The 22,456-nt window shown below is 41.5% G+C and overlaps 2 protein-coding genes across 4 annotated transcripts in view; one reads left to right on the top strand and one right to left on the bottom strand.

Annotated features, from left to right (window-relative positions):
* The window catches only part of LOC103155416 (glutamate receptor 4-like), a 98,134-nt gene extending 84,371 nt beyond the window's left edge, over positions 1-13,763 (top strand). Inside the window, exons 14-16 of one of the 2 annotated variants that reach the window (XM_016663532.1) lie at positions 3,830-3,944; positions 6,767-6,904; positions 11,396-13,763. In XM_016663532.1, coding sequence (XP_016519018.1) covers positions 3,830-3,944; positions 6,767-6,904; positions 11,396-11,560 — 418 coding nt within the window. In that variant the 3' untranslated portion in view covers positions 11,561-13,763. Of the gene's footprint in view, positions 1-3,232; positions 3,348-3,829; positions 3,945-6,766; positions 6,905-11,395 lie in introns of both variants that reach the window. The other variant, XM_016663531.1, reaches the window with a different exon arrangement.
* Positions 13,764-15,638: 1,875 nt separating this feature from the next.
* Positions 15,639-21,933, bottom strand: LOC103155385 (14-3-3 protein epsilon). Of its 2 annotated transcripts, XM_007577058.2 has the most exons (7): positions 21,654-21,898; positions 18,440-18,639; positions 18,246-18,352; positions 17,893-18,099; positions 17,684-17,820; positions 17,539-17,592; positions 15,639-16,273 (listed from the first exon to the last, which is right to left on the bottom strand). In XM_007577058.2, the coding sequence occupies exons 1-6, from the start codon at positions 21,715-21,717 to the stop codon at positions 17,585-17,587; spliced, it is 723 nt and encodes a 240-aa protein (XP_007577120.2). In that variant the 5' UTR covers positions 21,718-21,898; the 3' UTR covers positions 15,639-16,273; positions 17,539-17,584. The 2 variants fall into 2 exon arrangements, with proteins under 2 accessions (XP_007577120.2, XP_007577119.1); XM_007577057.2 differs by lacking the exon at positions 17,539-17,592 and having other exon boundaries at positions 21,654-21,933.
* Positions 21,934-22,456: the final 523 nt, after the last annotated feature.

The raw sequence follows: 22,456 nt of genomic DNA, 5'->3' as shown, positions 1-22,456 counted from the left end.
AGTAAGCTGTAGTAAACTAATAAACCACAGTAAACTGTCGTAAACTGCTGTAAACTGTAGTGAAGGATCTGTGAGGCTGTGCAGCTCTGCTGTGGTTGGAGTTCCTGATTTGACTAGACGCACTCAGTGACAGATGCTGGTGGTCCTCTCCTCCAGGCTGCTTCCTGTGGATGGGGCGGGATCACCCTGTCACTTCCTGCTCTGCCCGCAGGGAAACGCGCAGCAGCAGCAGGCTGGACGTTCACACTGCTCCTCTGACTCAGCATCATGCTGCTTTCTGTCTGCAATCTGCTGCCATTACCAATGTTTCATTTTGTCAATGATGCAAAGAATTGAAAAGGATCTGAACGCACCAGGAGACAAACCTCTGGACCCTGGAGACGATCCCAAGATTATTAAATTATTTTTTTGTTAAAATTTTACAAAAACTGAACTGGAGAAAACATTTTGTTAAGCAATATAAATAAAAATGTTAATGGGGAAAAATATAACTAAAACATACTTAAATTCGTATTTATGTTTATTTGTATCTATTAATCAACCTTTTAAACTGATGTGAAATAAGCAGTTTATGTCAGCTGAATTACGGCTCTCCGTTTTCCTCCTGGCGGCTACGCTACGCTAAGCTGGTCCACAAATTTAATCCATTTGAGTATTTGTAATGTAAATGCAGTGTAAAAATAACCACAATACATTGACCTTTTACCAAGGTGTGAAAAAACTAAAACTATTACTATAACTATTAGAAACAAAAAACATTTAACTAATAACTAGCAAATAAACTCTAAAAACTAATTAAAACTGAATTAGACAAAGAAAAAGCCAACTAAATAAAACTGAACTATAATGAACCCTGAGTGTTTCCACTCAACCGGCAGAGAAAAATCATGAAGTCTGTTTTAGATTTACAGAAAATTTCACCCATATTTGACTCAGAAACCCTTCATAATTTCATTAAACCGACCCAAACAAGGCCTGTCAATGTAATCAATCTCACTGGATGACAAAGTATCCCAGAACTCCATCCATCCATTTTCTTTACACCCTTGTCCCTTAGAGGGATCGGGAGGGTTGCTGGTGCCATCTCCAGCTAACGTTCCGGGTGAGAGGCGGGGTACACCCTGGACAGGTTGCCAGTCTGTCACAGGGCAACACAGAGACTCACAGGACAAACAACCATGCACACACACACTCACTGTGGGAGGAAACCGGAGTACCCGGAGAAAACCCACGCATGCACAGGGAGAACAAGATCGGGGCCGGGAATTGAACCCAGAACCTTCTTTCAGCAAGGCAACAGCTCTACCAACTGCGCCACTGTGCAGCCCGTATCCCAGAACTTATTGCTGTAAATGATAATATTGTACTTTTGAGACCATTTTCAATCAAATTAATGGTAATGACGAGATCAAAGATCAATAAACTTTAAATTCTAATGAACATTTAAAGCTCATTATAACCGTCACCCCTAAATAAAACCATCTGCCTTCAGATTCATGTAAAAATATCTAGATGTTTGTGGTTCAGGATGAGAAGTAGGGAACAGTTAGAGATGCATTTGATTTGATTTATGCAGTTGTCATGGCGATGGAGGTCACTGTATTTTATCTGTTGGGTCACAGCAGCAGAGCAAAAGCTTTATCAGCTCTTTAAATCACACTCTGACCTTTGACCTGAATTTCTAGCTAATCGGGGTACTATAATCACAACTTTCTGTAAGTGCTTAAATTGTGTTTTTGTGTTTATTTTATTTTTAGTTATACAAACAAAACCTGTTTGGATTCACAAAACAAAAAGCGAACTTTCAGATTTTAGCTCTGAAATGTGAATGTTGGTGCAGCTTTGCATCCAGTCCACTAGGTGGCAGCATTGTTTACTTGTTTTATTCAGTAGTTTTAACTATTTTATAAAGGTGTATTTATGTGCAAAAGTTTTAAACCATTAAGTATGTACTGTTTTAAAATGAAAAATATACACATTAAAAAGCTTTAGAAAACCTGTTAAACTATTGCTTTACTGATTAAAATGAGACAGTATCTGAAGACTTTTCTCTTAAAGGCCACAATGTAGTTTGTGGCTACATTGTGGATACATACATAAATGTATGCATCTTTCTTTAAATAAAGGCATTGATTTATAAAATTGAGGAATAATGTGCAGAAATAAAATATTTCTAATTCATTTTATTGTTAAAGCATAGAATTACTTTTTGTTCCCATTTATTCTAAAATCTTGTTGAGCAGTACAAATGAAATCTCTGAAAAAATTAGAGAATTTTTGATGCACTATTCACTAAAGTTTTATTAATGACTAAATTTTAAGAAACCATGGCTATTTTAAAATTATTTGGTCTGTTTGTTTTATTTAAACTATTCTTGTATATTTATTTATTTATTTATTACAGCCTGCATCGTTCTTTAGGTTTTCTGAACTACTTCCGTGTTTTTGTCTGTTTTTGAGTTGGTTTAAAACTTTTGCTCAGTTCTGCTGCTGTAGCGAATATTACATCAGTATCAGTCGGCGAAACTTTAACAAAATTAGGAGGCGCTAATGCTAAGCTGCTCAGCACAAAAAATATCTGAAGCTAACCCTTACCTGATAAACACATAAAAAAAATTGCATAATCCAATGCTAGCCCACTAGCACAAAAAATGCAGAAGCTAATGCTAACCCGATAAACACAAACAAAATTGCATAAGCTAACACTAATCCACTAAACACATTAAAAAATTGCTAATGCTAACCATTTAGACGACTGTCTCAGTCCGTGTCTCATACCTTCATTTCCTTCCTGTTGACGACCGGTTTGAGTCTCGCTAACAGCAACGTCCTCACTTTCTGATTTTGCTACATATTGTTATTTTAAAGTTGTATAAATAGGACGACAAACATCAAAAATAAATCACAAAGTTCATCCAAATAATTAAAATGGGGGTCATTTTATGGCAATATTTGGCTTAAAAGGCTCAAACGGCAGCCATCTTGAAAAATGACTGTCATGCTGAAATTCCAGTGGCTAATGGGAACTAAAAGATGCTAATGTTTGTTTCCAGCTTTAACCTGACAGCAGAGGTTTGGCTCGGGGAGCTTTCAGGTCTTTTAACTGGGATTAACTTTTTTCCACCCTTGTCCCTCTCTGACTTCTCCTCCCTCTCCCCCTTTCTTCTTCCTCCCCTTCCAAATTGGACAGCATACTCACCCCTCTCACCAAATATGCTTTATCGTTTTCAAGAAGTGCCGTTAACCTGGCCGTGTTAAAGCTCAATGAGCAGGGCCTGTTGGACAAATTGAAAAACAAGTGGTGGTACGACAAAGGAGAGTGTGGCAGCGGAGGCGGTGGCGAGAAGGTTAGCCGCGATGTCGCTCTGACGTTGATGTGGGTAGGAGAGAAATGTTTGTTGGGAACAGGAGCATCTGCCGGGTCGACCCACCTTTGACCCCGTGAGGAAGAGGAGTGCTGTTGAAGCAGAAATACTTGCTGTTCTTGACGCAGAACGGAGCCGGTAGTTCTGGTCCAGCAGCGCTAATCGTTGAGCTCAGAAAGGTCCCGGCAGTATGCGCCCGTTCCAGAAAAGCGACGCAGCCGGGGCCCCACCTGTATATGTCTGTTAGCTCCGCCCCCTTTCCCAAACCAACCTGGGGTCACATGAGCAGAGAGCAAAGAGACATGTAGCGTCCGTGGGGCCCTCACTGGCTCCGTCACTTTGTGAAGAGTACTGAGCTGCTCTTGTTGGGCTTCTTCTGACTGAATAACATAAAATAACATGTCCTATGATGTTATTTATGTTATTTCCCCACCCCGCCCTTCCCTGCCCCCCGTGATTTGAAGAACGCCCGTAAACCTTGCCGTATTGAAACTGAGTGAAGCAGGAGTCTTAGACAAACTGAAAAACAAATGGTGGTACGATAAAGGGGAGTGTGGACCCAAGGACTCTGGAAGTAAGGTCAGTCCCACCAGCCTGGGTGCCCCCCCTCCTCTCTGTGCTGTGTGTCTTTGCACTCTTTTTGTCCTGCTGACAGTGCAGCCAATGACAGACATGCAGGTAGAAGCTTAAGATGGCGGACACAGCATGACCAACACGAGGCATGAGCACCACGCACAGCAGCTGCGGCCTCCCGCTTCTGCAGTGACACAAACGGCTTTTTACCACATGCTAACCATGTTAGCTTCGTTCTGTTACACTCATTATACCTGAATTTATCAAGAACATATGAAGAAATGCATTAAGTAGAGATGGTTTGTTTCCATAACGTACATACATTGGATATAAAGTTGTATATTTAGTAGAAAATTAGGCATAAATATTTATAACTCCAACCACTAGATGGCAGCAAATGTGAATGTAGGCAGAAGAAAGACTATAGCCACTCAGCCTCTCACCGCTAGCTAAGCTAGGTTGGTGATATCAACTAAATCACTCTTAGTTACCTAGCAACTCCTTCACTCTTTGGCTACCTGGCAACAACCTACTGAGTAAGTTGTGCAGCAGTGCTGTGCCTCATAACTGCTTAAAAAACAGCGTAGAGAGAAAGCTGGATAAAACAGGAAAGGTCACAAAGAGCAATATTTCAGATATTCGAAACAAAAAAATCAATAATTATTAATATTGACCAATATAAAGTGCTTAAGCCACAGTGTTTTTTCTTGCATCTTAGACAGTGTTACCTGTTAAATGGATCCATAAAAGTTCAATAAAAGAACAATAGTACGTACACACATCAAATAAAGGTTCCGCTAGTCACAATCTTGGTTTCAAACATTTTTTCAGACTAGGATAATCTCATCCATGTTTGAAGAGTGACCATTTTGGTTTTTAAACAAGAGCTAATTAACGATGCTCAAGGTTTCCATTTGTCTCGATAAAGTTTCCTTTGAATTAGAAAATATGGGTTGTGAATGTCTAGGTAGCAGCTTGTCTATTGAAAGCTAACGCTAGCGAGTAGCTTCCTCCTCATTTTCCAGCGCTGGCCACTCAGTTATCGGTGCCGATTGCTAATTAAATCGGTACTAGCTTAGCAATGGATATAGCCTCCAGCTACAAGCAATTAGCCACCAGTGAGAGTGGGTTACTCTTAATTTGGTTCTGAAACCACGCTATTCTCAGCAACATGTTGCTTCAGTAACCAATAAAAACTTGAAATAAACAGACGACATTTGTGTCACTGTAAAAACGTTTGGCCACGTCTGAATGTGTCACAGCTGCAGAAACACTTTGTTTACCACCACAGGCGGTCAGAAGGCATGTTCAGACATGACCAGAACCTTTGACTGATCCACTCTGCTGATGCTCTGCAGCACAGAGGAGGCTTCATCTAGGAAAGCTGCATGCAAACTCCACATTTCCAATCAGATCCATGCAGCACAGCGCGACACACACACACACAACATCAGCTAGATGAGAGTAAGCATGACAGGCAGCCCTTTGGTGCCAACAGGTCGTGGGTTGAATGTGCCTGAAGGATGTGAGCTCAGATCTGCTGCATCTGGTTGAACAAAATCAGGGTTCAAAGGTCGGGAATGAAACCAGGATCTGTTTTAAAGGGAGGACTTAAAGGAGCAGTTCATATAAAACATGGAAACTGATTTTCTCACTTACCTCAAGGTGGAAACTAACAGGAAGTCAGTGGTTGAACCTCAGCTAGACTGCAGACAATCACATTTTACAAAATGTTTTCAACCCCCTACAGATTTTTTAGTTTTATTTATTTATTTTGTCAAACTTAAATTATTCAGATAATCAAACACCAGACATAGATAACCTTAGTAAATAAAAATAGCTATTTTAAAATTAGAATTTAATTAATGGGATAAATGTCTCTAAATCCATCTAACCACCCCATAAGCTGGTTGTTCAAGGAACAAAGTCAATGTTTTGAAGCATCTGGATCTGATCTGAGTCCCACAGAAAAGTCATGGTCAGAACTGAAAAGGTGACCCAGTTGCACTGGTTCTGTGTGGAGGAATGGGCCAAAACTCCATTAACCTATGGTAAAAATCCTGACGAAAGAAAACCACAATGCTTGACCAAAGTCTGAAGACTTTCTGAGAAACTTCTGACTCTGAAGAAAGTCTCTTTAAGTATTCTGACATTTAGCAAAAAGTAATGTTGATTTCTGCTGACCTAAACAGGAAAAGTTCAGTTGAATTAAAAGACGCAGAATCATGTAAAATCAACTTTTCTGAGCATTCCATCATGTTTTAAAGTTTTCCCTCATCAGGCATTAAAGGGTTAATAGAGGAACCAAGTTGGGATGACTTCCTGAAGGCAGAGCTTTAGAGTGTTAAATCAGGAAGTTAAATTTCTTTTAAGTCATATTTAATATATATATCATTTTTATAACTAGAAGTTAACATAATTTCTTAATTATGCTACAATACGGGACCTTGTACCTGGAAAACGCATATCATTCCCCCCTTAATGTTAGAATTTCAGGAAAACAGTATAAATGTGTTTTTTACTGTGTAAACTGTTAGACCAAGCTTCACTGTGCTAAAAACAGTAAAAACTCAGTTCTAGTAAACTGGGGTAAGTGAGAAAATCTATTTTTAAATTTTAACTGATTCATTAGTCTTGAGTCAGTGTAGTTCAGGTCAATGTGAAAATGGTTGCAGTTTGATGAGTTTGGTGTGTTTGTGAGTGAATGATGATAGTCTGAAGAGAGATTTTTCTTCCTTTTATTCTGACTGATGTATATTTATTGATGCTTTGACCTCTCTGTACCAACTTGTCCTGATTTTGGTTTTTCCTGTCCTCACTGGAAACAGGACAAGTCGTCCCAGGCCCTCAGCCTGAGCAACGTGGCGGGGGTCTTCTACATCCTCGTCGGGGGCCTGGGTTTGGCAATGCTGGTGGCCCTCATCGAATTCTGCTACAAGTCGCGCAACGAGGCCAAAAGAATGAAGGTGGAGGCCCAGTCCCCGTCCCAAACCCCGTCCCAACACCCCCATTTCCACCACTCCCACCGCCGCTGCTACCCCTGCCGCTCCGGCAGCCCCCGCCATAGTCCCGAGCCTAGCCAGAGCCCCAGGCGCAGCGGCAGCATCCGCAACTTAGCCGAGTTTAGTGAGGTTTTCAATGGTTATGGCAGCGACGGGGAGGCTAAGATGTAGCTGTGGTTTTCCTAGAAGCTTCACCCAACCCTTTGCTCTCCCTCCACTAGCTCCCTGCCAGAGACTGTAAGTGAAACCTGTCGCCTTGCCTCCCTGTTCTCGCGCCGCCATGCTGAGTGACTGTGGTGACCAGTGGCAAAGCGCTTCCCACCTCCCTGTCTTAGCTGCTCACTTTGTGCTGCTGTGACGTCCTGGTCTGCGTTTGAGCTTCCCCTCAGTGTGACAGGACGTGATGAGTCATCCTCAGACTTTATGTCGTCTCTAATGCTTCGCAGTTTGTGTGGCTACAGAGACTGGACCTCATTCATCACACAGAAACCTTCTTCCCGCCAAAACAAAACATGCATTGCTAATTCTCAACACAGAAACCACTGTAGATACAGTGCAGGAGTATTTTTTAACCTACAGTACCTTCCACAATTATTGGCACCCCATCCAACCTTTAATTCAGTGTTGAGTGTTGAACGCTGCAGAAGCTGGTCTAGTTATTGGCAAGGCTCCCAAATAGTCTGACGTTCTTCACTCAAAGCAGATATCCATCGGCCAAGCCAATGTAAAGGTGGACGTCCGCCTGACCCGGACGTCCACCCGGACCCGGACGTCCACCCGGCGTAGATCTAAGTGGATCTACAGTGAACACGTCCAGGCAGAGGAGCAGAGGGATCAAGAAATGATGAACAAAATGACACAATTTTTGTCATGTAAATGTGACAATATCAACTGATTCTGGTACTCTGGCAAGACTATGCTAAATTTATGCTCTGCTAGGTCTTTCAATGCTAATCCCAGTTAGTTTGTGACCAGAATCCTGAGAACATTTTTCTTCTTTGCTCATGAAGGAACCAGAGCCAGTAACTTTCCTTTTACACCGTGTGCCCATCGCTGGTCCTCTATTGGCTAACTGGTTGTAGAGTTAGCCTCCAGGTTAGCTTGGTCTGGTATCGCTCTGCTTCTTAAGACCCATCTTACCTGGACTCCTCTGTCTGATGTGGGAACGTCAATCAGCAGTTAGAAGCTCCTAAGTGCTCTGATCACCTCAAAATAAAGAAACATCTTTAATGTGGGCTGCTGGGGTGCCAATGGGTTTAGGGATTCAAGCAGGAGTATCAATAAGTGCTTAGCTTGCTGGATCTAGGTTTCTTTCTTTTCCAGTGTCACCCCTGAGGTGATGCTTCTCTCTCAGGCTTGAGGAAAGATAGATGAGGATCAATGTCTCACATTTACAACTGTGAGGACATCAAACTGCAGAGCTTTTGTCCATTTTATGTTGACTTCAAACTTTAAGTCTTATAGGAAAAAAATCTGTCCTTCTAAAGGACACACTGTCTTAAGTCTGTCCCTAAATAATCCCAACCTTTATCAAATTCATGTTCTCAGGAACAGAATCCTCCAGACGAGTCCAAGAACTTTATCTTTTCTGTTGTTGACTTCCAGATCTCTGTCCCCAGTCTATATCTGTCCAACGTTGTGTCCCCCATCAGCATAAACTCTTCATTAGCTTCACCGTTGCTCAGTCAGCTTCCCTGTCTTCCCTGCACCTATCACTGTGAAGTCATTCTGTTGGTAATGGGTTTATACAGAGATAAGTGGCTGCATATACATGTCTACAGAACTGTGCAGAACCACTTTCATGTTTTCCCTCCAAAGAGTCAAACTTTTAGCTCTCCAGAATTTCTGGGCATCTTCAAAGTTTTTCTTTGGACTTGGATTGCTTTGGATAAATCTTCTGAGTCCAGCAGAACCTTGCAACGTGACTAGTATCGGTTTTTGGACATAAGAAGTGCCAGTAAACCTTGAAAATCGAAAAAAGCAAAACATCTGGCAAAGACCTGAAACAAAGACCCCATTCAATACGTTTGATCCAACTTCAGTCCGTTTGAAAGTCCAGTTCGTGTAGACATTCACACCTTGTCGGTTCATGTGGGGAGGTGTGAACACGTAATCAAGCCAAATAAGCAGAAGTGGACTTCAGTGCAGGGCATTCTGGGTAAATGGCTCATGGAGAAATCCTCCAACCGCTAAAATCTGACACCTCCATTTCTGTTTCCAATTGATGAAGAAGGAAGTAACACTTGGTGTCTTGAGTGGTTTTTGTTTTGTTTCCTTCAGTGTTTCTTGGTGCAGCGCCTCCACAGGCGAGGAGGGGAACAGGTTGATCAAAGGGTTTGGTTGGTTTGACTCAGAGGAGAAAGAAAGAGAACCACAGCAGCTGGAGGAGGAACAAAGGTTGAAGTTTTGGTTCCAGTAGAACAGAGTCTACTGAAAACTCAAGTGCAGCTACTTTTCCTAGAACGTGTAGCTCCTTAGTTTACCAGTTCCAGCATGGTTTACCAGTTCCAGCATGGTTTACCAGTTCCAGCATGGTTTACCAGTTCCAGCATGGTCCATGACGGATGTTAAATCCTCCAAATAGATAAAACAGCCACTTTTCTGTATTCTGCTAAGATTTTATCTGCTGAAAGTATTGCTCTCAATCACTCTGTCACAGCCAGAAACATCTGCAGATGTCACCTAGTATGTGGAAAATGTAGTTTCCTGATGCTGAAAACAGTCAACTGAGTCTTCATCACTCAGTAACAACATGTACACCGAAGAGGGTTGTTGTTAAAATACCCAGAAGGTACTGTGGGTTGATTTTTTTTTTGAGTTTCTGACTGACAAATCAATGTACAGGTTAGGTGAAGGTGAAAATCGGCTGATTCTGATCTTGATGGGTCTCCATTAGGATTCAGAGTCTCCGTCGGTCAAACATGCGACATCTTTGGTATTTTCATGGATCCAGCTAAAGAATTTGCATCTTTGAAACTAACTGTGTATTTAGTGCTTGAAGATGCTGATTGATGTGTGGGCGGACACGGCATTCATTCATTGAGTTTGATATCTAAGTGGGTCAAAGGTCACCGTTTGATGAGATGCAGCCAAAGTTCAAACAGAAATGCTGATGAAGACCTCTTCACAGGAAACGGGAAGCTCTGGCTCTTTGGAGGTGCAGCTGTAGGTCTCATGCTTTCATCGGTTTTGCAGATTGGAGTTTTTAAAAGTTTCTTGGTTAAATAAAAAAATCACCACCTCTTTCTTTACACAAGATGTTTTAGGCAACAAAACAAAAAAAAACGTTTGGAAAAAATGATGTAGGCCATTATTATAGGAAAGTAACAATTTGAGTCTCAACTGCTTCTAAAAACAATTGCGTCGTTGCCCAGCAACTCCAATGGAGTGTTGTTCAACTCCAGAGCAACACAAAAAACACCCAGCCGGTTTTTGGCAATAAGGTAATGGTTTTTGTTGTCTGGAAAATGAACCACTTCCAAAACCGACTGATTAAGTCACAACAAGGGGCACTGTGATGTTGCCTTGCAACTCCAGTGGAGCGCCACCTGTTACCTAGCAACCCAAGCACGTTTTGCTCAGCTGCTTTTATCGCTGTCTGCACTGAATAATGACTGCTGGAAAAGACAAGTGTTTTGTTGTTGACTTATCAACCATCAACCAGAAACCACTTGCCGCATTCTGGTTGGTCGTGCAGGATGCTCCACGTCTGCTTTTCAAAGACATATAGTTGTATAATTGTGCATCTGTTTGCGGCCATTTTCACACAGAAGTGTGAAAAGTTGAGTGGGGTGTATGGCCAGCAGCAGCTTATTTGGATTTAAAGTGACAGAGGCCCTAAAACAGCTCAAAATACAGAGCAGAATAAAATCTTGTCCAAGAATGATTTTGTGGAAAATGCAATCAACATGTTTTGAATCCTAACCTGCTGAAGGAAGCATATTAGGTCACCTTTAAATTAATTTGTTTGAAACTGATTTTTGGATAATAAACCCATAAGAAGGCAGATTCAGAGATAAACTTGGGCAATAAAGTTTGTTCAAAAGATCCAAAAATTTAACCTGAAAACAAAGTTTTGAAACTGAAAAATCAAAAGAATTTAAAAATTATTTTTAAAATTGAATAAAAGTTTTGAACTGAGAAATAAATTGATTCTGAAAAAAAGATTTGAAACTGAAAAAAGTTTTTAAAGTAAAAAAAAAAAAATTGAAACTGAAAAATTAAACTGGAAAAAGGATGTTAAGCTGAAAAAAAAACTGTTCAAAACTAATTTTCAGATTCAAGTTGTTTTTTTGTTGTTGTTTTTTTTCAGTTTCAAACTCTTGGCCCTCGGCGGCCATTCCTGATACTCCTTTAGTGTCGACCCGTAACTCCAGTCTGCAGCCATCCGTCCAGATGTCCAGAACCAGAACCTCGGAGTGAAACAAGCCTCTCGTTTGTGTCTGTCTTTCCCAGCTGACCTTCACAGAAGCCATGAGGAACAAGGCTCGGCTGTCCATCACCGGCAGCGTCGGGGAGAACGGCCGGGTTCTGACGCCCGACTGCCCCAAGGCCGTCCACACCGGGCCGCCCGTCCGCCAGAGCTCCGGCCTGGCCCTCGTCTCCTCTGAGCTTCCTTGAAAACCAAAAACCTCTCAAGTGCCTTAATGCAACACCAACCGACTGACCGTCCGGAACCACCAGGAGGCAGATTCACCGGGCCAGCGGGTCGCTGCCGGGCCGCTGGGAACGAACCATAACTTTTTTTTATTCCAACCGGAGGACAAAAAATATCAGAGAAAAAAACTGCACACTTGAAACTAGTTGGTGTTTTCTGAGCGGACTGCTCTCGGACAGATATCGACGGGAACAAACGCAGATATTTCTATTCATAAAAGCGGCAGTTTAAATCTATTGATACTGAATATATGAGCAAATCTAGAATACTGTGAAGATTAGTAAATATGTATATTCTGAGGAGGAACTCTAGCTGTACATCCCCACGGCTGTGCTTGCTTTTTAAACTCGTGTACATAGCAGACGCTGTAGTGAAGACTCTTTCTTTTCTAAACCATCTCTGGAGATTTTATTCGTCGCAATAACGAAGCGGACGACGACCGATGAACTTTGTGTTTATTCTATTAATATAGGAGCATCCGAACTAAATGTGAAGGGTATCCACTGCCCAAATATTCTGATACCTGTTGCAGTAAAGTTTCTGAAGTATATTCCAGGATGAATGTTACTAGCTCCACCTATAGGCCCGACCCGTGTAGTCTTTGTCACGGAACCATCGGTTCTGGAAACGCGATCTGAACCGTCAGCTGAAATACGCATGCGCTGAAGAAATACTTCCGTATTATTCTTAAAATGTAGCTCAACAAAGTGTATCATATTCATTTATATTAATTAAAATATTATTTGTTATAAGAGGATGTATTTTCATAAACAATGTTTTAATTATTTTAGTGTGTCATAATTAGTGTGACTGCTGTAGCTTGTAACATTTTAGCTATTATTAGCACTTTAGCTAAATGTAGCTAGTGTATGGGATTTTTCACACTTCTATTCTAAGTAAATATGCTATTGACAGCCTACGTGCTATTATTAGGATTTTATCTAGCTTTAGCTTTTCAATTAATTTTAGCTTTTACGTGTTTTTTCACATTGCATGGAATGAATGTTGCAGTAGGCCAATGTGCTAGTCTTTGATAGTTTACATGCCATCAGTAGCATGTAGACTATCACAGTTTGTAAAATGACAAACTACTATTAGTTTGTCATTTTACCTTATAAACTGGTGTGACCTTACAGTTTAGCTTTGAAAGCATCAATTTCTAAAAGCCTCTGGGTGTGAGTTTTGCATTCACTTAAAGTTTTCACTCCTTAAATTATTTTTCTAATTGGCCTTCAGCAGACTTTTGCTTTCTTCTGCTGATTCTGCCAATTTCTTACATTTCTGCAAGTCTTCTGCAGTTGACTATAAATGCTTCTGCAATTTTCACCAAAACCACTGAGCTTACAGCATTCACACTGTATTTTCACGGGAAGTGTGTTAAATCTTCTAGTTTAGTTCAAAGATAAGAACAATATGTATCGGACTCGTGAGACTGTTAGCTAGTAGCTACTGTCAATGAGTCTTCTGGTGGACAAAAAAGGCCTTTATTTTTACAATAATCAAATATTTTATGAGGTTTATTATTCATTGTCTAGAACTATCTTACACTTTGTTGATGTACGTTTTAAGAATAATCTGGAAGTATTTCTTCAGCGCATGCGTAGTTGAGCCGTTGGTCCGGATCGTGGTTCTGGAACAGACGGTGCCATGACAGTCCTCACTGTGCAGACGTAGATCCAGAGAGCGGCTCTAGGAACCAACTTCCTGCTCTCTGATTATTTAGTTTTTTCCATTCTTTGATCTATTTTTTTATGCTGAGAACTAAAAAAAAAAATGACTTGAGTCAGTACTATCAGGGTAGTACTTTACCGCCATCAATGGGACGACGCCATCTCTCCCACTATGTTGTGTGTTGACTGGGATTAGGGCCAGTCTTAGCTGAATCACTGTGGATCCTCTGGGAGGCTCACCATGCTGTAGAAGAGACGTCCAGCTGGACAGTCTGCGGGAGGACACGAGACGCCCAGAGGTGCTGTTAGACGTTTCATCATCCGGCCCGTCCTCATACATGTTTACGAAAAGGGAAGAAACCAGCTGCACCGGTCCAGGTCTGCATTCCTGTCCTGCCATCCGTCTCCAGACCGGACGTGTCACATGGGCGTCTTTTGATTTAATTGTACGTCTTTATTTTGATCTTTTTTAAGTAAAGGAAAAAATAATTTCAAATTAAAATGTGGTGTCATTTATTTTTTTAAGTGATTCTGATTTTCAGTGATGGAGACACTGACACTAATAGCGGAGCTAATGGGCTCTTTGCACGTCAGCTTCCGCGTTCGGGGAAAAGCGGCTTGACCGTTTCCGGTCTATTGAAAATGGGCATTTTACTCTAGGTCAGTGGTGCCCAAAGTCGGTCCTCGAGTGCCGGCATCCTGCATGTTTTAGTTCTCTCCCTGGTTTAGGACACCTGCATCAAATGATGGCTCATTAGAAGGCCTAAGGAGAACACTGACTTGCTGAGGAGATTGTTACTACCACTAGGGAGAGAACTAAAACATAAAAGATACCGGCCCTCCAGGACCGACTTTGGGCACCCCTGCACTTGGTGCTTGCAGGGCTTGGCCAAGGTAACGTGACATCGATCCGAAGCCCCAACATGTAAGCTGGAGAAATGTTTTAAGATTTACACCTCGTTAAACATTCACAGATGAGGGTGAGTTTTATTTTACGACTATCATTAACTTTAGCTTATGCTAGTAGGCAATATTATCAGACATTTGTCTTGTAAAAATGTGCTATTTAAGTAACTAAGCATTTTAATCCATTCTAACAGACGATGTTTTGACCTTATTTTCAACTATGTTCTGTATGTTTATTGTCTTTAGTGTCAGAGACCAAGTAACGGGGGAGATTACAGTTCGGGCTTTTAGCTTCCGAAGCATGACGAAGCACAAAAAGCTTAAAAGTAGCGCAGCTCTGGTGTCAGATCTGGTTCACCTGACTGTTCAGGTTCAAAGTTGTTGCTTTTAGAAAAACTGTGGGCGTGTTTCTTTAGGTCTCCGTGTTATTTCGTTTTATTACTTTTGTATGCTTCTTGTGAAAAGCTCAAATAGGACGGTGTTACAGCAGTGCGTACAGGCGGATGTTCGGCTGCCTGGCTGTGGTCTGCTGGTCGTTCCCATACACTCGCTCTTTCAGACTGAATACAGAAGTGGTTCCATGGAAATAACCGAGGAACGGCTTCTTTATTTACCATCCGTCTCTCCCTGGTAGCTTTAGCCTGAAGAAGCTTTCCGGAGTAAAGTGAAGGCTGCAGACTTTGCTGTGCGGCGTTAGCTTTAACTGTTAGAAATGAATATTTACAAGTCACCGTCTTTTTAATTCAGGATCGCTTGGAAATCCATGAAAACGTAAAAGCCCATTATATTTGGAAGACAACAATATTCAAGGTGTTGCTTTATTTGCGTCTTAAATACGACTTTGTCTTTTCTAGCTGACATGGTAACTCAAAGCGGAAACGAGAAAGCCGCATTTCGCTCATGTGAATGAACTCAGCACTTTGGCACTTTTACTATCAGAAAAATTTTAGTCCATTTAGCTTCCAAGTTAATTTTCCCACATAATTTCTACTGCTTCTACTAGATCCAGTATTAAGTGGACCTAGTTTTTAGCTTTGTGCTTTTGCAAAATCTGAAAACATTTAGCACACTTATCTGAAAAATACCGAATTCCACAACACATCTACATGTTAATGTAGTTAAAGTCAAGTTAGCATAACTGACCTACTTCACTCTGCCTCACCATTTCTTTTTTTTTATTAAAAAGTTTTTCTTGTCTTTAGCTGTCCCAGTGCTGACAATTGGTAGCAAAGAATTGTATCCTTTTTTAAATTATATATTATGCATGTATTTAAGACCTAGCTTCTTATGTTGACGACTTGACAGCTAAAACTAACAATAGTGATACATTGCAACTAGATATTATTTATTATAGTGAAATAAATGAAATTGTTTTAATATATTTTAACACTTCAGAGAATGAAGGCTGAAGTCTTTGAAAAGACGTGACTGCCCTCTAGTGGTTGAGTTTTAGACAGGACACAGGTTGAAGTTTTCAGTTTGAAGTTTAATGTTTTCCATGCTGCGTTTCAGAAAGAATACAGATGGTACTTGTGGCTCCGGTGAGAATATCCAGTAGTACAAATCAGATTCACGTTACACATACCCAACAGGAGGAGGAAGAAGAGACAGGATGAGATGAGGGAACCCTGAAGACTCAGCTGGAGTCTCTAATCGTGAGGACTGAAGAGTTTCAAACCGACAGCATGGAGACGACGCGCATCATGAACACACACAGGAACAAAAACAAGTTTCATCTTTAAATAAAGCCTTGCAGATGTGTGGTACAAATACAGGCGAGCGGACTTGGCAACAGATGATGCAGCAAAGAAAGCGAAATAATAATAATAAAAAAAAAAGTCGCAGAGAATGATTAACGGAGAGAGAGAGAAAGGGTAGGATGCCCCCCGGTGGACGGGGAGGACCCTCAGGGGACAGACAGGAGACGTGCATGTGAGGGTAGGAGGAAGATGGTGGGGTGAACCCGGCTGGAACCGGAGCTGGTTCTGGGACGAGAAAGAAAAAATAGAGAAGAGGAAGAGGAGGGTTTGTCTTGAGTTGTTCAGTCTCGCTGGGCTTCTTCCTCCGCGTCTTGCGGCGCTTCTTTGTTCTGTTCTTCACCTGAAATGTAGAGGAAAAGAGCGATTAGCAAGGATTCGTGAGGCTAACGCGTCAAACTTCTGGAGTGGATCCAGAGTTGGGTAGAAACGTTCCTCCGTCACATTACGTCAGAGTTTGTCAAGCTCTGTTTACACCAGAACATGCTTTTTTCAGCATCTTCAGTTTTAAAGCTAACAGTTCAGTGAGGAGCAGAGCAACAAAACAAGATTATAAAGTTAAAATAACTGTAGAAGTTTAGTCTGGAGGAAACGCCTACGACAGCGGGAACCTAGTATAACATAGTATAGGTACATACTAACATATATATAGTATAAATGTCCATAATACAGGAATGGATATGCAGATAGACATACCATAACACATACTAACATAGGAGAGCATATATAGTGATAATATAGTATACTAGTAGCCATGCTAACATATACTATGGTATATTCTAGCATGGCATAAACAGCCATAACATAACGTAGTGTTTACTGATGACATGTCACCTCAAACTGAAGATGCTCAGAGATTCTGATTAGAGCACCTGAAAAAGAGTGAACTGTCCCTTTAAGAAAACACGACCCATTTTCCCCATTAGTGGTGATGGAAAAACTTCACATCAAGCACCCCAGTGAAACAAACAGCATGACTCCTGTTAGCTTCAGAGGCTAACCTGCTGCTGGCAACGTGGCACCATGCTGGGAGGGGCGCTGTTAGAGTGCTGGTGAGGTCAGTAGGAGGGAAAACGCATTGTGAGACAGAAACAGTGGTAGCTTAGGGGAGTTACCATGACGACGACAAATCAACCTGTGTAAGGAAGACAAACAACTGGAATCCATCAGGATTTAAACAGGAAGTGATGAAGGAGCGACCTGTGGGGTCACGTGACAAGGGTTGAGTGACGGGGGTCATGTGACCTCACAGTCATTACCATCATTAATAATGAATGAATCTGAACTCAAAGAGCCGTTTTCACTGGAGAAAAGATCAGAAATTCATGAGAAATGAAGGAAAATATTTAATGTGAATTTATAAAAGCTCAGTTATTGATCATGGATGGATGGACGGGTGGATGAAAATATGGAATATTGTCTGGAAATACGTTTATTTTTTTCAAAAACACTGAAACTTCCCGATGGCCTCTGAACCCAGGAAGTAGTCAGGAAACAGGAAGTAGACAGGAAACAGGAAGCAGACAGGAAACAGGAAGCAGCTCAGAGGTGTGAGGGGGAGGTTAGGGTAGCAGTGAGGGGCGGAGCCAGAGAGGAGGAATGACTTACTAAACACACTGTTCTAACGGAGAGGAGGGGAGGAAGAGGAGGCTCCTCAACAGTCTGAGGAGGATGAGGAGCAGATGAAGAGTTAGTGGAAGGAAGAACTCAGGAGGGAAATGAGAAGGCTGCGGTGCAGAGCGTGGCGTCTCACCGTCTCCCTGAACGTCTGAGGTCCATAGCGTCAAGTTGTCCCGTAGCAACTGCATGATAAGTGTGGAGTCTTTGTAGCTTTCCTCGCTCAGCGTGTCCAGCTCCGCGATGGCGTTATCGAACGCCTCCTTCGCCAACCTGCCAGGGTCAAAATACCAGGTTACACTGCGTCACACCCATCCCGCGCCGCCCCGCGGCTCGGCCGTGTACCTGCAGGCCCGGTCCGGCGAATTCAGGATTTCATAGTAGAAAACGGAGAAGTTGAGTGCCAGGCCGAGGCGGATGGGGTGCGTTGGAGGAAGTTCGATCATGGCGATGTCGCTGGCCGCCTTGTACGCCACCAGGCTGTTCTCCGCCGCCTCCTTCCTGTCGTTGCCCGTGGCGAACTCCGCCAGGTACCGGTGGTAGTCTCCCTTCCTGAACCGGGACAGGCAGCGGGTCAGCAGTGCCACCAGAAACTGATTCATAACTGGTTTTCTGGACTCACGTTCACTGATTTTTGGCGGATTGGAAACCATTTTGTGTGTGTGTGTGTGTGTGTGTGTGTGTGTGTGTGTACGTACATTTTGTAGTAGAAAACCTTGGATTCTCCGGTGGTTGCTGCTAAGATGAGGTGTTTGTCCAGAACATCCAGGATGTCGTTGCAGATTGATTTCAGCTCTTTCTCAACCTGGACAGTAAAAAACACTGATTGGTCAGACCGGCTTCAGGCCAGCTGGGTTAGCCAGCGTTCCCAGTGGTGCGGAGCGGAGCCAACCGTTTTCCGATATTCCCGGATCATCTTCAGCTTGTCCTCGCCGCCCTTGTTCTCCTCCTTCTGCTCCAGGCTGCTGATGATCCTCCAGGACGCTCGCCGTGCGCCGATCACGTTCTTATAGGCGACGGAGAGAAGGTTCCTCTCCTCCACCGTCAGCTCCACGTCCATGCTGGCCACCTTCTTCATCGACTCCACCATTTCTGAGACGCAACACAACAGATGAATGAGATGCTTTAAAACGCATTTTCATTCAGAAGAAAACCTTCTTTCAGCTGGACGATAAAGTAGAAGTTATCATGATAAACGATAATGTTGTTTTGAGACCATTTTCAAGTAATGGAATAATAATAATTCAAGAACAAATTCTCAGAGATAATTAAACTTTAAGTGTTTAATTAAGTCTAATAAACATTTAACGCTGGAACTGGAAGATATTTTAATAATCATGATAAATAAAATAAAATTAATGATAAAGTCTTCATATAAGCGGCTAGTTGAGACCAAAACTCCAGATGGAAAACTTTTATCATCCAGTTTTTGACACAAAGAGAAAATCGATGATTCATCCAAATGGAAATTAATTTTGACATCATGACATTAACTGATTTATTATTAGGACAGACCTGCATAACATACATTTAGCATTCAGGAGGGCAAAAACAACTTATTTTTCTATGATTATGTTTCACCAAAAACTCGTCATGTAGCAGTTTTAGCTTCATCTGGTTCAAAATGTGTAAAATAGACACAAAAAAAATTTAATATTCAGCTGTTTTTAATATTGCAGAAAAAAAATCTTTTATGATTAAATGAAAAATCATCAAAATTTGCAGATTTTTTTTAACAGAGTAATTGTCAGAATAATTGATTATTAGATTAATTATTAGTTGGAGCCCCAGCATGGAATGCATTTCTGTACGTTGGGGTGAAGAGCCTTCCTCTGAGGCAGCAGGAAGCTGATCGATGCTCAGGAGGTCCTGGAAACTGAAGCAACATGATCACATTTACAAACCATATCCGTTACATTCATCTGCAGCCACAAGTCACTTCAGATATATGGATATTGATCATTTTATCAGTATCTGATCTAAAACTGCTGCTGATGCAAACCCAGGAATCCTCCAATCAGCTGCAGCTGCTCTGAAAAATGTGCAAAATGAAAACGTCTTGTGGGAAAACGTTTCGCCATACTTTGTTTGGGTATTATTATTATTACTATTGTGGATATTAGTGTTTATGTTTCCTAACACCTGGAGATCAGCCGCAGAACCGACCTCTGACCCTTCACTAAAAACTCATCATCATCATCATCATCATCATCATCATCATCACTGCCAGTTTTACCAGATTAGAGACAAACACAAAACCCGGCTCCTGAAAAACATTGCCGTTTATAACACCAGTCACATCAGGAAGTGATTTATGTCACTAAACTTCACACTGTTTTCAAATTTATTGGCATTTATTGATGTTCCCATTGAAGAAACAGTGGAGAAAATAGTAAAACTATCAATCATGACAATAAGGACTGGTTTTGGGGGGGTTTTAAACATTGTGACAACAATAAACCAAAATTCTTCCAACAAATTTATCAGGATAGATGATAAACAATAAATGCCAACTAGCACTGGGAACTGGGAACGCCTCGGGATCGAACAGAAAGAGGCGCAGGGCCTCCTGAACATGTTGCCTCAGAGTCAGGACGGACGATTTAGACAACAGGGCAGGAAATGAGGTCAGACAATATCAATGTTTTTTCCAATATTCGTCTGTTTTCACACATTGCTGCAAGAAAACTCTAGAATTGACAACATAAGAGTCAAATGACTTACAGCTACAAAAAGAAGCCCAAATATTAACTAGTAAATTAGTTATTAATTAGTTCATAAATTAGTTATTTTTCTCATTATTTGGACTAAATCAAAATCGGAGTCCGTAAAACCTACAGAAAATTAGGCTGATGGCGAGGAGGCTTTCCAACCTCACCGAAAATAAAACTCTGCTCAGCTAGAAGAACAAGAGCTGTTGTATTCATTTTTGAGGATCGTATTTTTTTTCTGCTAAAATGTCAAAAGAACTTGTTTTTTTTGTTTGTTTTTTTTTTTGCTCCAACCCAAAAAAAGAAAAGTTAGTTAATTTCATAAACGAAAGCATGTCTAGATGTCTAGTTTAAATGAAAAAATATTTAATCTTTCATCTTGAAACTTGATTTGGCTCCAATGCTCACTTTGAAAAACAATGTAAACTGAATATATCAGTATCTGATATATTTAGTTTGCATGTAGAATACGTTTGGTTGCTGTTCTAAAGGGTGAAAATATAACTATCCAGTAAAATGTGAACTTTTGAATGATTAAAGTGACGGTTAATGGTCAATTAACTGATAATTATTAATAACAGTAAAAAAGACAAGACTATTCAGGGACACATTCCATCTAGGGGCAATATTTAAAAATTTAAATTAATTATTTTTTGAATTTTTGATTCACAACACTTAACTGGTATTAATTCAAACTGACGCACATGAATCAGGAAAGTTTAGCTTTAAAACACTGAAACTGTTTTAATTTTTTACCCCAAACTAGTGACATTAAATTAATTTCTAATGCTCTGCCTAATTAGTTTAATTAGGGACTGAATTGTTCTGTAAATGTTTGCCAACATGCCCATTCCTCATTTTCACCTGCAGTGAAGAGAACATGAACACCTGAATTAAAGGGCTAGTCATGTGCTTTAAAATCACACAGTTTGTGGAGAAATACGTTAAAATGAACTATTACGGTATTTTAGACACTAAGCGATATTTTATTGCTATGATTGGGGGAAAGTAAACTGGTTTAAGTTTGAGCTGGAGGACTGAGTAAAGAAAGGCTAACCAGCTAGTTAGCAGCTAACTAGCGCTAGCAGGACGCTAGCTTAGCTGCATTAACATAAACGTTCACCGGTTAGCGAAGCAGAAACCGGGGCTCGCGCTCGTAAACGGACCCCGGTTTCTGTCGGGACTCAGACCGATTTTTATGAGGTGCAGATTTTCCCTTTATAAGGCAGGGAAAGTCTCCGCCATTTTGTGTCCTCTCAGCCCCCAGATCCATGTGAGCTCTTGTACCTGCGGCTTAGAGCCCCCTGCGCTGCGCAGGGAGACAGGCAGGCGGCGGAGCGGGGGCCGCAGCACTCCGCAGTGACCGTTATGATCTGTGTGTGTCCGCAGCCTTACCATCGTATCTCTCCGCTTGCTCGGCCAGTTTTGCTTGGTACACCAGGTTCTCTCTGTCCGCCATGGTGCTCCGGTAGCGGGGAGGGCTGCGTTCAGCGTCCCGGTGGGGAAACAGGGGACGATAATCGGGCTGCTCGGAGAGTCCTGGCGGTGGATCAGCAACAGCTCTGTCGCTCCGCTGAGCCGAAGACCCACCGGTGAGCAGAGGCGTGAAGATGGCGCCGCAGCTCCATCCGGGAAATCCACGCAGCAGCAGCAGCAGCATCCACGCCTCCCGCGAAGCTACAAATCCACTAAAATATCTTTTTTACCCTGATTTTATGTAAACAGTTTAAAAATGTATTAAAGTGATTGATTTTATATCTATAACTGCGTGGCTGGTTGGACTTTCTCTGCTATATTCATGCTGAACTTATATTAAAAAAACGTTTAATTTCTTTAAAATTAAGTATTGTTTGTTTTACAGATGAGTTTATTACAGTATCTCTTTGTGACCTTTACCAAACAGAACCAAACAGATTTAAAAGGGAATGGCAAAAGCAAAGGAGGTGGATTAGCAGTCCTTGTGGGGGGGAAAAAGAGGTGTAATCCATCGCTGTAAAACAGATTTTGTACTGTTAGCAGAAAGTTATCATCCATATTAATTTTCCTGTTTTTTTAATAGCATATGCATTCAGTCGCCAGCTGTTACTAGAACTTTCTGTAGCTAACCAACACCCTAATGCATTTGTGACATTATCTTGACATTTTAGTCATGTTTCTCTCTCTGATACACTTGCAGTGTTTCTTTGCCAGCAGCTCTA

This window comes from Poecilia formosa, unplaced genomic scaffold, assembly GCF_000485575.1.
Source record: "Poecilia formosa unplaced genomic scaffold, Poecilia_formosa-5.1.2 Scaffold427, whole genome shotgun sequence".
NCBI lineage: Eukaryota > Metazoa > Chordata > Actinopteri > Cyprinodontiformes > Poeciliidae > Poecilia > Poecilia formosa.
The sequence above is the reverse complement of the archived record's forward strand: the minus strand, read 5'-3'. Positions and strand labels throughout refer to the sequence as shown.